The sequence below is a fragment of the Phoca vitulina genome, unplaced genomic scaffold, assembly GCF_004348235.1.
Source record: "Phoca vitulina isolate PV1807 unplaced genomic scaffold, GSC_HSeal_1.0 scaffold13, whole genome shotgun sequence".
NCBI lineage: Eukaryota > Metazoa > Chordata > Mammalia > Carnivora > Phocidae > Phoca > Phoca vitulina.
The window spans coordinates 17,468,413-17,486,148 of NW_022589716.1; the positions used below are offsets into that span (position 1 = coordinate 17,468,413).

General features: G+C 39.4%; 2 protein-coding genes across 2 annotated transcripts in view; both read right to left on the reverse strand.

Moving 5' to 3' along the window:
- FHIT (fragile histidine triad diadenosine triphosphatase) overlaps positions 1 to 17,736 on the reverse strand; it is a 1,435,811-nt gene that overhangs the window by 878,467 nt on the left and 539,608 nt on the right. The gene's annotated exons all lie outside the window — the stretch shown is intronic.
- LOC116636684 (ADP-ribosylation factor-like protein 6) lies at positions 14,707 to 15,612 on the reverse strand. Its single transcript, XM_032411649.1, has one exon. It carries the CDS (start codon positions 15,325 to 15,327, stop codon positions 14,737 to 14,739), a length of 591 nt encoding a protein of 196 aa, XP_032267540.1. The 5' UTR covers positions 15,328 to 15,612; the 3' UTR covers positions 14,707 to 14,736.

Below are 17,736 nucleotides of genomic sequence, written 5' to 3' on the forward strand. Positions count from 1 at the left end.
CCGCCACCAGCCCACCCAAAACGTTCAGCCCCCCCCCCCCCCCCCCCCCCCCCCCCCCCGCTCATACTGTCTCTCTCAAATGAATAAATAAAAATCTTAAAAAAAAAAAGAAAAAGAAAAGTTCCTGTATCACAGGACTACTGCAAGGATTATATCTAATAACACATGTAAAGCTGCTAGCACAGTGCCTAGCCCCACAGTAAGCACACAACAAACATTAGTTATGATTAGAAATACAATTAATAGCAATTCTCTTTAAGTATAAAAAAAGGAATGTTTACACACTTGCAACACTCGTTACCTGAGGAACTATGGAATCAAGGATCAAAACGGAATTATAAGAAAGACGGCGTTGCCTGATGTACTTCAGATTAATCGAAGTTGCCAAACAAAGCAATCCAAATTTAGAAAAATCTTTCGAGCTATTTTGCAGTAACTGTGCCTGCCCTCACTTGGGAAAGGGATATGTACGCTCCTGGCATTCTGGAGAGCTATTCAGAAATGCTAGCTGACCCCTGACAAACCTTCAGCCTCCCCAGGAACACGCTCAGGCAGCTTAATTTGAGCGAGCCAGGGGAGAGCACGAGCCCACGCCCGAGTGCTGCCCAGTCTCCATCTGCGCAATTTCACCACGCACCATAGCTCGCCTCTGCGGACAAGCCCAGCTGCCAGGGAAAGGTTTCAGACCCGGAGTGATGCCCCAACAAATTTCCAGTTCAGTGGGAAGCTGGGAAACGCCTGGTCTCACAGCACACAATTTCCTCGTATTTCATCACTTTCCAGGCTTTAAGCAATTTTAACCTTTCCTCTGGGTGGACACAGAGACCGCTGTGCTCTAAGTGGAAACACCAGGCTTGGGGAAGCATGAGCAGATTTCGAAATGCACCCTCCAGTGGGCATCCAATTAGTACTGTGACATCAGCCGAGTCCTGGCTTCTCTGAGCTTGGCTTTCCTCGTCTGTGAAATGGGCCAAAGCTGACTTCGGGGGTGGTGCGGAGATGTGCACCTTTGGCACACATGTGTAGATGCTGCTACTAATTTTTTAAGTCTCCACTCATTTTCTGCTCTGAACAGAAAGAGGTTGTCAATCTACTCTCACACTCCTCTCTAAAGCAAAACAAAACAAAACAAAAAACAAACAGAAAAGCATTTCCAAAAGCTAACAAACTTGAGAAGAAGAAGGAAAATTCTCCGCCACATAAATTGGCCAGGGCCAAAGTGATAAGCAGCTCTGGCAAAGCAGTTGGTGTCTACAGTTTATTCTTTAATAACTTCTACTGTAATATTTCTGGGGCACATCAAAGGACAATAACAGCCCGATGTGGGTAATCCCTCTCACATATAAAAACTTTCATTACAGAGTGTGAAAGGCATCACTCTGTCTGAGAAATGGGAATCAATAGGAGTTGGCTGCTTTTTTCCCCTGCGATCCCGGGACACGGCACCCGGCTTTTTCTCCCTAGTGAGGCCACGCTGTGTGGTCAGTTTCCTCTGATGGCTGCAGATGAGCAACAAGATGAAACGTCTCTGTGATAAATGGAAAAGGGGAAAAGAATTTCAGGAGAACACATCTGTGCCAGAAACCTAGAGCGGTCCAACCTAATTAGCCCTAAATGCGGCTTGTAAACATTGGCTTTGATGTATGTTTAAAAGTCACTGGGATTTGGGCGCCTGGGTGGCTCAGTTGGTTAAGCGACTGCCTTCGGCTCAGGTCATGATCCTGGAGTCCCTGGATCGAGTCCCGCATCGGGCTCCCTGCTCGGCAGGGAGCCTGCTTCTCCCTCTGACCCTCCCCCATCTCATGTGCTCTCTCTCTCTCATTCTCTCTGTCTCAAATAAATAAATAAAATCTTTAAAAAAAAATTAAAAAATAAAAATAAAAGTCACTGGGATTCATTCTGACTTGGGCACTTTTGTGCTCTCAAATGTAAAAGATTTTAAATTTAAAAAATGTTTTTAACGAGCACCCCAACAGCAGGACAATTTGGGGATACTGCGGCAGATCTTAGTAATACAAACTAAAAGAGTGGTTAGCAGACAGCCATTCATGTTCCCCTATTATCTATAATGCGATGAATTAGAGGCGGAAATACAAAATTCCTTACACACGCTTTTAAATTCAGCCTAACTGTAGCATTCACTTCCTTTAAAGCATCATTCTAGATTCTTTAAAAAGCTGGAATCACCATGTATTTTCCCTTTATCATGAACACATAAAGGCCAAAGTCATGTCCCTAGTAAAGGTCATCAAACAAACCGTTATCTTGCCAAAGCCAGTGGCCAATTTCCGGTCTCCCTTCATTCAACCACGTAGCAGCATCTGACATTGGCCACCCCCTCCTTCTTTTACACACAACCACCTAGACAACTACTCATTCCCTCCACTGCTACCCTGCTCTATCTATCTTCTTTATGGTTTCATCAGGATTTTGAAACAATCTCATTTATTGTTGTGTATGTTTGTTAGCTGACTTCATCCCTCGTGCCTAAAAAGGAAGTTTCTGGCACATCATAGACACTCTATAAATGTTATCTGACTGACACTTGGCCTTTTCTTGTGACAGATAAAAGACTAAAGCTCAGAGGAGTAAAGCAATTTGCCTAAGATTGCACAGTGATTGGCCAAGGTAGGATTTGAATTCAAGGCCTCGTAACACAAAACGCACACTTGACCATTAGACCATGGAAAGGCAGCCTCAGGGTAAATGTCCAGGAGCTGGGTTTGTAAACTGTTAAGAGGGCAGATTGCAAATAATTTGGCTTTTTGTTTTGTCCTAGAACCCTCTGCAGGATCAGTTAAGATTTGTGGAATGGATGCATCTCACCTCTGTGTTCTCGACAGCAAGATCGTTGAGGGGAAAGACCAGATGTAGCGCACCTCTTGCAGCTAAAACAGTCTGCTGGCCCCAACAGGGAGTTAGATTAATTCCTATGGATTGGTCTATTTACCAAGAGAAGGCAGAAGTCTGGGCAATTCCAATTCAGCCGGAAAAAAAATAAAAGACCAGGAATGTCAGGAAGCTAAAAAATCAATGTTATTCCTTTTCCAATTAAGAGGCTCTCTCCACATGGAGAAAGTAAGCATCACCCTAAGTATGAGAGGAGGAACAGAACTGTTCTCACCTTGCTGGCTTCCTGCACTCCTACCCTGCTGAGACAGTCTTTTGGCTACTGCGCAAAGAGCCAAAAGTGACTCCTTCACAGCATGAGAATACTTTCAGCTGTAGGCCAGGAGGAGGTTTTCTCTTGGTCTTTTATTTAGTCGTTCACAGAAGGGGACATCCTGTGACCTCATTTTCACTCTGAAGTAAGAGACAGCGCCAAGTGGCTTCCTGCCTCCAGGTTCTGCAGAAACTCCCCCCTTTGATGGCACCTTTCCACTCCTCTGATGCAAGTCATGGGGAAGAGCACTTTTCCGCTTCCAGGGGGGCTGGATTTCCTTGGGAATCAGCTGCTCCCTGGGAATCGGGGCAGCACCAGGGAAAGGAGAGCAGAAGGAAGGCCCAGCTTCAATCCTCTGAACCACTGCAAAGGACTCCTTTATTAAAAGTAATTCTCATCAAGGGAAAGGTGCTTGGGGAGAAAGCATAGTGGCTCAGCAGTAACATGAGCAGAACATGTGGCTAGAAGACTTTCAATATGGCTATTTTGATAGCACCCCTGTGAAGCAGTCATTGTGATGCTGGTATAAAACTAGTTGGAATTTCAGTTTGTAACCTGAAGAAATACCTGTGTGAATAATTTTGGATCAATGATAATACTTTTTATTTGCCAGTTTACTTGTTTTTTGTCTTTCTCCTTGAAGACAATGACTATTCCTGTCTTAAATGTCATTGCATCCTTAATGCCCAGCACGGTACCTCACACATAATTACTTATTGGGAAAAAAAAAAGACTACTACTGATAGGACGACGACCCCTCCTACTATCATTACTACTACCGCCTATGCCCAGTGCTTACACACAGTAGATGCATAATAATTTGTTGAAAAATGAACTGCTACCATCACTACTACCATTATGGCTATATCATTACTACTACCACCACCACCAAGTAATCCTGTTGGCTCTCTATTAAAAAGCCAATTACAAGGATCATGCCTGGATTATTTTAATTATCATCCCTATTTTACAGATGAGACTACAGGCACGGAGAAATACCCTAAGACAAACATGCAATATGTGGTAGAACTGGAATAATAATGTTGTTATTATTACTCTTGGCCAAACGAACTGGGAGAAATGAGGAAAAGGCTAAGGGTTAAGGACAGGGTTGTACTTAGTGCCTCTATTTTGGTCTCTTAAGCACTTTTTTTTTTTTTCACTGAAAGGAACCAGGGATCCTTAAAGAAATGGCAGATTGTAGATCTGGCACAGGAAATGGACATGATGAAGGAGGAAAGTTTGTTCTAGGAAGCTATCAAAGCCTACTAGAGTCATGTCAGAAGGACTTGGAGCCAACTTGAAAGGGGCTACCACTAGCCAAAGATAAATCAATTTCAACATCAAAAACAACTTTGAACGTGATAGAATGAAACAGATCTAATGCATAAAAATCCATGAGTTCCATGATGGTATATATATAAAAAAATCATTGGTCACCTTTAGAAGTTGTTAGGGTACCAATTCATAATTCAGGAAATATATAAATAAAGGGAAAGAATTAAGCATTTACCCTAACTTTCTGTATAGACTGCATTTTAAGAGAACCAAATAGGAATTGAAAGTTCCATATAGAGGAATCACAGCTAATAAGAGCATGAGGAACGACAGAATTAGAAAATCACCATCTGCAACTCTTAATGAAATAATGGTTCTAGGCAACTACTATCGATGGCTCCTAAAACATAAGCTTAAAGCTTGATGGGGAACTTGATATTGAAGGGATCAGACTGACAACACCTGAATATATGAGTCAACCCTAACCTAACTAAAAGTGGGATGACCAGACATTACATCAGTGGTTTCCAAACTTTGATGCACATTAGCATCAGGGAAGGAGGCAGGGACAGCTCTTAAAAATCCCAATGTTCAGGTCACAGTCCATAGCAATTAAATCATAATGTCTAGGATAGTAATCAAGTATCAGTAGGGTTTTTTTTTCTTTTTTTTTTTTTCCTTTTCTTAAAGATTTGTCAGATGATTCCAATGTAAAGCAAAGTTTGAGCATCATTGTATTTTATGGCTCATGGTGTGATACAGTGGAGGATACACAATGCCCCCTGGGATATGTTACTACCTAAGTCTAACTAACCTCTAAGTCTAACTAAATATCTACTAGAAATATGAGGAATAAAGAAACATTCAAACAATGACACTACAAGGGAATAATTAGCAAGTGTAGGGTTTTCAATGGAGGAAAAAGTCTATTTTTTCAACAAATGGCATCTTTAAAAATGGTGGTGGGAAGTGCCTTTCTTAATACAGCTGGAATAGCTATGCTTCTGGCTACGAAGGAGTAACTTATATCAGACTAATCCTCCAAAAGAAAACAATTATAATGATGCATGGAATAAAAAATAAGACCAACTGTTTTGCAGTCAAATGCTCTTCCACTGAGCTATACCCCCAAGACCAACTGTTTTGAAAGCACTGCAGAACCAACCAAGTTAGACACTAAACAAATCATTTCATTTCATGAAAATGAAAGCTCATTGAAGTCAGCTCTATATTTACAGCAGCTTTTTGTCCTAAGGGCATCTGTTAATTTGCACTGTGGGGATACTAACCAAGTAGAAAGTAGCAACCTATAGTTTGCAGTAGCTTCTCTGGGTTGAAGAGATAAAACCTGAAGTTAAGGGCTACAGAAGTAGCAGCTAGGACTTGAGGAGCTAAGATTTCTGAGAAAGGGGGGCACAGAGAAGTGACCTCAACATTCCCAATTCAATTTCCCCTCTAGACAAAATTCCTAACCTACAAATGTGTGGAGTGGGGGACCCAAAAGCTAAGCAAAAATTCATTGCTAAGAAACTAAACAGCCAAGGAACAATTTGTCAGTCCAATAATGACTGGAAGACAAATGCTGGAATTTAGAACCTGCTAAGGACAAAGGGCCATGGTAAACATCCCAGATGCTCAGATGAGAAATCTGAAGGCTTGAGTTGTCAGAATGAATGGGAAAGAAACCAGACACAATTATGAAAATTCTCATTTCTTGATTAGATCAGCGTGACCTGTTTGTACTGTATCCACCTGCCAGAATATTAACATCTCTCTGGAAGATAATAAAATCTACATGAAAGCAAATACTAAGAGGAACTAGAGGGAGTTATTTGGGCAGAAGAAGACATTCCCAGATGAGAGCACAGAATACAGAATGCAATGAAGAGTACCAGATTGGGGTAAAACTAAGGGTAAATTCTGAACAAATAAGATTGTTTAAACTAAAAATGTCTTGGTGTGAGATTAAATTACATGGTAACAGTAACACAGAAGAGGAGACAGTATAGGTGGCAAATGGATGCATTATAGGCTTCCTAAAACCAAAATAAAAACTTAGGAGACAGATTGTCAGACTGGATTAATAAAACAAAACATAAAAGAAAAATCTTAAAGATCAGAAAGTCAAACTGTCTTTATTTACAGATGACATGATCATGTATGTAGAAAAGCTTACACATCTGCAAAAAGACTAACAGAACTAATAAATGAATTTAGCAGGTCAAAGGATATGAGGGCAACATAGAAAAATCAATACTATTTCTAACACAAGCAATGAATAACTGGAAAATAAAAGTAAAAGTACAATTTCATTTACCATGCCACTCCGAAACGAAATACGTGCAAGACCTTTGCACTAAAACCTACAAAACACTGTAAAAAGAAATTAAGGAACTAAATAAGTGGAAAGATATAGCATATTCCTAGATTCCATTGAAAGATTCAATATTGTCAAATGGCATTTCTCTCAAAAATCAATCTAAAGATTCAGTGTAATTCCAATCAAAATCACAACAGGACTTTTTGTAGAAACTGACAAACTGATTATAATTTATATGAAATGCAAATGAATGAAAACAGACCAAGGCAATTTAAATACAGAAGTACAGAACTGGAGAACTCAAACTACTTGGTTTTAAGACTGATTATAAAGCCACACTAACCAAACACTGTGTTATCAGTGAAAGAATAAATTAATCAAGGAAAACAGATGGGGAGTCCAGAAATAGACCCACACATAAATGGCCAATCGATTTTTGACAAGATGCCAGGGCAATTCAATGATAGAATAGTCTTTTTTGATAAACAGTGCTAGAACAACTAGATATTCATATTGGGGGGGAAGGCCAGAGGGAAGAACACTGACTCTTGCCTTATACCATACACAAATATTACTTCAAAATATATCATAAACCAAACTTCTAGAAGAAATCATGGGAAAAATATCTTTGCAAACTTGGAGTAGACTAAGGATTCCTTAGAAAGGATCAAAAAGCATAATAGACCAAAATTGTAAACTTCTGCATTTTAAAAGCCACTGCACAGCAATAGAAGAATATATCTGCAACATACATATCTGGCAAAGGACTTGTATCTAGAATACATAAAAAACTCCTACAACTCAACCAGAAAGGGAAAAAAAGCCAAAGATTTAAAAACAGTGAACACAAAAAAATTCATACCAATGGCAAATAAGTACATGAAGAGGTGTTCAACATCATTAGTCATCAAGAATCACAAATCAAAACCACAATGAGATATCAGTACACACCCATTAGAACAATTAAAATTTAAAAGAGAGACCGTGCCAAAGGTTGGCAAGAATGTAGAGCAACTGGAATGCTCATACATTGATAGTGTGAATTAAAAAAAAATTGCACAACCACTTTAGAAAACTGTTTCTTTAAAATTTTACACATATCCATAATATACAACTCAAATACAGCACTGTAAGGTTTTTTTTTTTATAAGATTTTATTTATTTGAGAGAGAGAGCATGAGAGGGAGGAGGGTCAGAGGGAGAAGCAGACTCCCTACCGAGCAGGGAGCCCGATGCGGGACTCGATCCCGGGACTCCAGGATCATGACCTGAGCCGAAGGCAGTCACTTAATCAACTGAGCCACCCAGGCGCCCTGTAAGGTTTTTATTTATCCAGAAAAATTAAAATATCCACAAAAATATGTATGCATATGCAATTTTATTCATAATAATCCAAACCTGTAAACAACCCAAAAGTAAACCAAAAACAAATTAAGGAAAGAATAACACAAAATGTAAGATGCCCATATAATGAAATACTATTGAGCAATAAAAAGGAACAAACTACTAATACTTGCAAACACCTACATGACTCTCCAAACCATTATGGTCAATGAAGGAAACCAGACACAAAAGAGTTCATATTGTATGATTCAATTTATTAAAAATTCTAGAAAATGAAAAATAATCTCCAGTGACACTAAACGAATCAGTGGTTGCCTGAAAGCTGGGACTGGTGGGAGGGAATGACAACAATTCGACATGAGTAAAATTTCATGGCAATAGAAATGTTCTGTATCTTGGGGCACCTGGGTGGCTCAGTCAGTTCAGGGACTGAGGTCATGATCTCAGGGTTGTGAGATTGAGCCCCATGTCAGACTCCGCGCTGAGCATGGAGCCTGCTTGGGATGCTGTCTCTCCCTCTCCCCCATTTCCTCTCTCCCTCTCTAAAAAAAAGAAAAGAAAAGAAAAAAAAAGAAATGTTCTGCATCTTGGTGGTGGTGGTAGTTTCATGGGTGCATACTTCTTTTAAAATCCATTGAACTATATACTCTTTAAATGGGTGCAGTTAATTATATACAAATTATATCTCAGTAAGTTGATTTTTTTAAAAGCTGTTGAAGTTCCCCAAAAGTAGCCAGACCAAAAAGATGACATGTTGTAGGATCCCATTACATAATGTGAAAAAAATGGGCAAAACCAATCTATGATAATAGAACAATGGCTATCTTGGAGGGTAGGTGTACATGTAATGACTGGGAAGCTTCTGGGTGCTAGTGATGTTCTGTATCTTTACTAAGTAATAGTTACATGGGCTGTTCATTTTTTAAGCATTCATTGAGCACTAGTGTGTGTACTTCTGGTGTGTTTCTGTTGCAATTTAAAAAAAACTAAGAGTAGGTGACTTTTAGAAATTAAGAGAAACTTGATGTAGCTACCAATTGCAATGTGAGGATACTGTATGGCTTTTGATTTGAAAAACTCAACTGAAAAGAATTTTGAGGGAATGGAGGAAAATTGAACATGGTCTATTTATTAGATATTAAAGAATCATTGTTCACTTCATTGCACATACTTTATAGGTACTTTTAAAGTCCCTATCTGTTAAAGAAACATAAAAATGTATTTATAGGTGAAATGATATGATGAACAAAATTCCCTACAAAATATTACAGAAAAAATATGCATGTGTGCTAGATGATGGGACATTGATCATCACAGAAGCTGGACAACAGGCTTCTGGGATGGCATATAGGGTCAGAGAGGGTGTTAAGATGTATATTATACCTATGACCAAAATCCTCTTCTTTGTACTCTAAAGATCAAAATATCTATAGTATCAAAATGCCCTATTTCAGAACACACATGGCAAGATATTTCTCAGGGGTCCAGAAACATGACAAGCAGGAATAGAATGAAATTTATGAAAGCCCAATTAAGTCCTGAATGACAGGCAGGCAGATACAGGATGACAAACAGTGCCCTTCCTTCCTCCAGAGACTGATCTATTTTGAGTTTGAAGTGAAGAAGTAAGTGCAGATTATCCAGGGGATTTCACCATCATTCTTCTGGTCCTGGTTATCTGAATCTGAAGGCTATCCAGGTATTGGGAAGGGGAGAATATAATAGGTAGCGAAAAAACAGATTATGATGGTTTGGGTTGGAATCCCGGCAGGAAAAGGTCACAATCATCTACAACTTTAAAGAGAATTAAATGAAGGAACTACTTTCAGAGGTGCAGGTAGGGCTGCAAGTTAAGGATGCTGAGACCCCTGGGACTAGCTGCAGCAGGATGCCTCTACCACCTGGGCTAAAAAGAGCAAAGGGAGAAACTGCATTACCAGAGCCTGAGGAGGTACGGGAGGTGGGAACTACCACCGTGAGATGGATCCATGCTGGGACGTAGACCTCAACACCTTCTCGCCTCTCTCTCCTCCCATTACCTCATGTCTCTCCAGGATCTCCACTGACCAAATTGAACTGAAAGTAACAGTCATGGGAATCCAGGTGATGCAGTCCATAGAGGTCAGACTTCTCGGCAATCTTCTCAGCCAAGCAGGGCAGAGAAGGTCGCCCAGTAGACTACAGAGATGGGGTGGAAAATAACCAGCACACTCCCTCAAGGGAGAATTTACACCACACTGGAATACATACATCTTCAAACCTGCAAGTAGAACTAATAGCCATTTGGTAAAATCTCAAATTCAGTCAGACCTATGGTTTCACAACAATGAGTATTCAAAGATTGTTTCACAATATAATACACAGAGCATGGGGTTAAGGAGCTACTCCTAGTAAGACTTGGGACTTTTAAATTAAACAAATATCCTTCTGTATTAAACATTTCTGAACTAAATGCACAGAAAATTACAGCAAGTGGGTTGCATTTTCCATCTCTCTATTAAAGAGAAGAATTCAGAGCAAAGTTACCACAAGCAGAAACGCAATTCCAAGCCCAGACGAGGAGCATCACCTTGTCCTGGCCCACTAGGCCCTTATGGACTGGCCTTTCCCTGCCTTCCCATGGGCATCTTCCCCCTCTCTCCCTCTTACCCTCCAGGAGTGTGGGAGCCTGTCGTGGTTGGTGATGAAAACTCTGCTTCCTCCCACCGTGGGCTTTGCATCTGCTGCTTCCTCTGCCCTCAATGTGCTTTCCTCCCTTCCCCTCCTATTAACTCCTATCTCAGCTCAACTGTCACTTCCTAAGGGAAGCTTTCTCAACTTTCCTAGGCACACATTCAAAGCACTGGGATCTTTTCCTCCATGGAATCTCTTCCACATATTTTGGTATGACTGCTTGCTAGCCCATCTACCACACTAAAGTGCTAGCTCCACATGGCAAGGAACATGTGTACCTTATGCTCCATGACATTTCTAGGGCTTCACATACTCTTTGGCTCATAGGAGGCACACAGTTATTGTTGAATAAATGAGTCCTCAGTATAAGAGAACATTTTTTCCATTCAAGGGACAGTCTGGGTTTTTAATTTTTTTCTTTTAATATACAACACAATTTTGTGGGGGTTTGTTCCCCAAAATTACATTACTGTGAACTCTCAATTATCTGATTGTTTCTTATATTTCTTAAAGAAAATTATCTGTATTGATTTTTTAAAGATTTTATTTATGCATTTATTCTAGAGAGAAAAAGAAAGAGCAGGGGGAGGAGCAGAGGGAGAGGGAGAAAGAATCTCAAGTAGACATTACCCTAAGCACAGAGCCTGTCACGAGGCTCGATCCCATGATCCTGCGATCATGACCCTGAGATCATGACCCTGAAATCATGACCTGAGCCGAAACCAAGAGTCTGCTGCCTAACTGATTGAGCCACCTAGGTGCCCCTAAGAAAATGATCTTTAATGAGGGTTTTTTAAAACAAGGTACATATTATGCTTAGGATTCATATACATCCAACTTGAACAACTGCTGCTCTAAGACATTACTTGCAGGCACTCCAAGCAAGAAAGACTTCACCACATATTCTGGATTCCATTTAAAAGGCAAGAAGGTAATCATATAATTCTCTAGGGGGTTTCAACAAGGGTTAAAACCCAAAGGACTTCAGAAAATTCTCAATTATCTAGAATGATTGGCTGTATTCTTAACTGACATTACTTGCAGGCACTCAAGAAGGGTTTGGTGAATGGGAGCAGACATTGGTTGAACACTTAGTATGTAGCAGCTACTGGGTAAGGAGTTTTAATAGTAACGAGAATGACGACCAACATCTAGTGGGAATTTTATGTGGCAGGTGTTTTGCTAATGCACAAACTATACATTGTCTCATGGTCCTCCCAATAATCTAATGAGATGAGTTATTTTGCCCAGATACAGAGAGACTAAGTAATTTGTTGACATTTGCACAACTAGAGCTGTGATTCATTTCCAAGCTTTTAACAAGTTTCTTTCCCCCTTGCTCCTCCTCCTCTACCTCACTCAATCCCGACAATCCAAGTAGCAGGAAGATGGTGTTCAAAATTTTTAAACACAAAACTTACTATAAATGAAATGTTAAATAGAGCCCAATATCAGGTAGAAAGAAGAAGAGCTGCTTTGAGCTTAAGAAGGGGTAAAGAATGAGGAATCCCATCAAAGCACCCCAAGTTCTAGTGTTGCACCCAGAAAAGTTCTAGCCATCTCTGCAGCAAAATTTGGGAAATGCTGTTATAAATTAAGAAACTGGAGTGGAGTACCAAGAAATCTGCCCAAGTTTAATCATCTAATAAATGACAGAGCAGTAATTTAAACCTTAATTAGGATGACTCCAGTGTTCACTTATACACATGGACAGATGAATATTGCCAGAATAGTTACTTCTTAAAACATATTAAAACTAACCCAAAATTCTGGTTGTAACTGAACCATTTCCAATGCAAGGAAAAATTTAGAAGTTCACACAGTAAGTGTTCCAAGTTACCCAAGATAAAATACAAGAGAAGACACTATTTATTTATTAAATAAATTCTGACGTACATCCTAACAAAGGTAAATTCTAGATCTGGGATCACAAATGCAAAAAGGCATTTTAATAAAACTAAGTCACTTGCATTGTTATGCCCATGCATATACTGTGAATATAAAGTCTTGCAGACAGGAGTTTTAGATATACCCATATTTTCCTCAGCCACAAAATCAACAATGACTGCCTTAGTTCTTCAGCATCTTCATACCATTATACTCATTTCATATATCGATGGTAATAGTATCTGCAATAAGTCATCCAAATCAGAAAGAACAAATTGCCTGGCAAAATATATTTCCGTCCTCTGTAAATACTCCTTACTATTTATTAATAGAATCATCTGATATCTTTAAGATTTAGAATCTATATTCTGTTGTGGGTATCTTTCAAATGTGGAACAATCCCCAGGGTTCTTTTTTTTTTTTTACATTGCATATTATGTTTTATTGATAGTGACATATAGCAAAAATTTTATGTATATATTAATTACCCATGGTCCCTTATAAATAAAGTTCTTTTTCCAAGCACAATCATACTGCAAAGTCATATCATAAACTAAATTTTAGAAGACAATTTAAAAAATAAAATGCATTAAAGATATTATAAATCATGATGAGATATTGAGATGGCTTATAAATCTGACTTTAAACATTCTAATTACAATCAAATGTAGACTTTTACCAAGAAGTTGATAATTTTGGGGAAGGAGCCCTTCTGAGGAAAGATTTAGTTTTAATATAATTAATGGTCAGATTAGCATACCTGAAGTCCTATGTTCTTAAAAAGTTCATTCAGAATCCAAAATGTAAGCAGAAGATTATAAAGTCTTAGTATTCTTAGATGCACAAACATCTTTTAAAAAATTTGAAGTATTCAGTTTGCCTTAAGATACATTCCTTGAATTGAAAATTGTTGAGGTTTCCAAATACTATCTTTTCATGTCTTCACAGCCTGGATCTGATTTTCTTCCCAGGAATCTTGTAGAATCTTCCATTGTCTTCAGTGTTGAAATTAAGTAATAGTGAGCCTTGGTGTGGTAATATTTTCATTTGCTGCACTGGGCTCTCAAGAGGCCTTTCAACTAAAAACTCATCAGTTCTGGAAAATACCATTTGGTGACTTATTTGATAAATTTTTTCCCTTCTATTTTCTCTCTTTGCTCATTCTAAAATTCCTGTTATTTGGATATTGGGCCTCCTACTTTCTTTTCTTTCCAATCTTTATCTTTTTGCTCTACTTTCTGAGAGAATGCCTCTATTTTATCTTTTTTTTATTGAGTTTTCCATTTCTTCTGTTCTATTATTTTCCAAGAACTTATTTTTTTCCCCCTTTGGTCCTTTTCAAGTAGTATCCCTGGTCATATTCATGAAAGTAATACCTTTTCTTATCTCTTTGAGGATTCTCCAATAGTTTCTTGAAATGTTCTCCCTAAAAAATTCTACTTCCTCTAACCTGCTTTTTTGGTTTGTTGATGTTCCATAATTTATAATGTTTTGGTCCTCAAATGCCTGGTGATCCTTTGCCATCTTCTCTTAAGTATGAATGAACACTATAAAGCTGACTGAAATTTCAATATGTGTGTGAGGCTTGTCAAATGTGGTCTTTATTCTAGTGTAGCTAGCTACACCGTTTTCTTGGGAATCTTTGATGTTAATACCTTTAGGTCTTTTCTCTCACTGGTCTGATTCCTTAAAGATGACTTTCTATATCCTACCTACTGCCAGTGTCTTCTTGGAGAAGGAGGAGAAGGCAGAAGAGGATTATACTATTTGGTATAAAACTTTCAGTTATTCCTCATTTTCAGATCAGCACTGCCACACACAATTGTGCTTGGTATACCCTAGTCCAGAGATACTCTGTTTGACTCTCTGCAAGAATGAACCTTCAATCTTTTTGGGAGGCAAGAAAGTATGACTGTCTCTCTTTTCAGCCCCACCTCATCCTTCTTTCCACTTCCTATCAATATCTGAGCCTTTGAGGGTATCTGCATTGTAAAGTGGGATGCTTTCCAGCTTTCCTCAGTGCTAGTTTAGAATTCACCATTCTCAGGTCTGTTAAGTCATTCAACATTCATCAGACATCGAGCTTCCAAAATTTGGTTGCCATTTTTGTCACTTCCATTTTTTTTTTTTGTCCTTGTAGGATAATGTCTTTAAACAAAACCCCCCATATTCGGCGGTGCTTAATATCTGGATGGTTCAGCAGAGTATCAAGTTCTTCTTTGGCCACAACCATTCTCAATCTATCACTACTATCAATGACAAAAATAATGGCTTGTCCTTCTTTATAATAGTGTTCCCAGAGATTTCTGTATCTTCCTTGACCTGACATGTCAAACACTGTAAAAGACAAACTGGATGATTTGAATTTCTCTATGCTGAATCCTATGGTTGGAACTATATCTTGTGATTGAGCATTTGAAGGTTTAAGTTTGTTAATGATTGTTGTTTTGGCGCTATTATCCAGACCAAGGCACAAAACACGAACCTCCTCCTTCTTTAGGCCAAGCAAGCCCGGAAGTCTGTCTAGCAATCCCATAATGTGATTCAAATATTTACAAACCAGCTGGTCTTTGAAGTTAGTCCTGCAGGCCCAGGGGCTGAAGAGGAACAGGAATGGACCACTCACTCGCTCGTATACGTCTCTGGAATAAATATCGGGCATCTCTCAGCCTTAGTCTCTATGCCTCCATTGTAGGAATCCCTGCTCCTTGAGCAAAGCCGCTTCTACAAGTTGGGTGAACTGGTTGCCTGTTCCTCAGCTGGAGCATCAGTCATCCCCAGGGTTCTTAAATGTATGTTTCTAAAGCATGGCCCTCACCAAAACAATGCTCTATGGTCAAACATGTTTGGACAATGCCACACACTACATAGCCACTTCGGAAATCTACAATATACACTAAGGAGTTTAAGAAGATCCCAGCAAGTAAGACTTGGTAAATGGACATCAATTTCCAAAACATATTTCACTAGGAACCAGTTTTATTTCAAACAATTCCTCTTACTATCCTGGGTATCATATTTGAGGACATGCTCTACTGGAGGAAAGATGTTCTAGAATAGATAGGTTTGGGAGATTGAAAAAAAAACAAAAGTTAACTGTTCTCTCTCTCTGACAACCTCATTGTATCCATCTCTCTTTTCTTCATAGATGTCTGTCCTACCCCAATGTTTTTGTTAGAATTCTGACTACTTTAAACCTTAAAATGGGAGAAAATAGTAAGAAAAAATGAGAAAAATAATTTTTAATAACTTACTTGACAGACTGAAATACTGACATTTTGAAATAAATTGATTAATTTTAGTTCCAAAGCAAATTATTTTACCAAAAAATGATTTGATTAGTCCAAATAGGTACTTACATTTATTGATATATGTTAAATATATGGGTATGTACTTAGGAGTTATATATATATCATTTCTATTCAGAAATGAACATACAGTTACACCTTTATGTAACAAGTATGCTGAACAAGCATAATTCATAACATAAAACATTTTTATTTTCTTGCCCATTGTCCCTCTAAACTTGATTAGGTGTTAATGATCTTCCTCTGCCCTTGGATAAAAAACTCTAACAGGCCCATTAGTTTGCTTTTCACAGGTAATAGACAGTCCTGGAACCACTTCAAGTTACAAACAGAAAGGCCACAACATGTACTAAGCAAACATCTGTCCTTGCCTTTGTGTTGACTCTCTTCCCTAGTCCTGCTTCAATATGGAAACCGCTAATAGGGTGATGGTCATGGTGATCTTCTCCTTCTCCCCCATACTGCCCTTACCCTACTAGCTAATGTTCTGATTCTCCCAAGGTTGAAAAAATTAAGGGACAAGAGAACTCTTCCTGTGCTGGTTCTGTTACAAGTCGGCTTTGCTCTCTATGGGCCTGTAGTGCATGAGTACATATTAGGAGTTGTCTGTATGAGGCGCCTGGGTGGCTCAGTCGGTTGAGCATCCCACTCTTGATTTTGGCTCAGGTTGTGATCTCAGGGCATGAGATCGAGTGCCACATCAGGCTCCATGCTGGGCGTGGAGCCTGCTTAAGAGTCTCTCTCTCTCTCGGGGCGCCTGGGTGGCTCAGTCAGTCAAGTGTCTGCCTTTGGCTCAGGTCATGATCCTGGGGTCCTGGGATTGAGCCCTGCATCAGGCTTCCTGCTCATGGGGAGCCTGCTTCTCCCTCTCCTCCCCACTCGTGCTGTCTCTCGTTCTCCCTCTCTCAAATAAATAAATAAAATCTTTAAAAAAAAAATCCTAGACTTTATTCCCAGAAAAACTTAAAAAAAAAATTCTCTCTCTCTCTCTCTCTCTCTCTCCCTCTGCCCCGCTCCACCCATCTCTTAAAAAAAAAAAAAAAAAAAAAAAAAAAGGAGTTGTCTGTGTCTGTATACCTGATGCTGAGTTTTTTGGGGGAGTCTGCACGGACTATGCAGAGGTTCCCTGCAGGGTCCTTCTCTTAGACCTAGACTCTTCTCTGGGTTGTTCTTTGTGAACCTCTCCTTGAGCCTCAAGGATCTAGCAATCTCCCTTGGACCTCATATGTTGTGGTTCCCTGACCTCCTTCAGTTGCAATTCTTGACTAGATTCAAAACAACTCCTCATTGGCTCTGTCCTCTGCAGTCTGGATCTGGTCCCTAGGAAACACTCGCATATCTCATGCTCTGACAAAGCCTGGAAAAGCAGGCCAATTCTCAAGCATCAGCACACCCATCCTACCACCCACATAGTTGACAGCCTGTCTTTGCTTTCCCTTCTAGATTTCCTAGGTTGAGTCAGACACTGATTCATGGGCTGCTCTAAATTCCTGGGTCCTCCAACTGCAAGAAACACAATTCAGAGCTCTCTGATTAGTCCTTTTGATGACACCTCTCTGGGTTTGGGGTTACAAAACAGTACTCACCACCACTTCTCCCAAGGGGGTGGTGACAACTCACTGCATGACCACAGCTCTCTCCAAAGAAATTTCTTCTCTAACCCCCTCTTGACTCTTAAATATTCAAAAGCCATAAGGCAGACTCATGACATACTACATATGGGATAGTTGGTCTTTTGATAGATACCATAGGCACCTCAATGA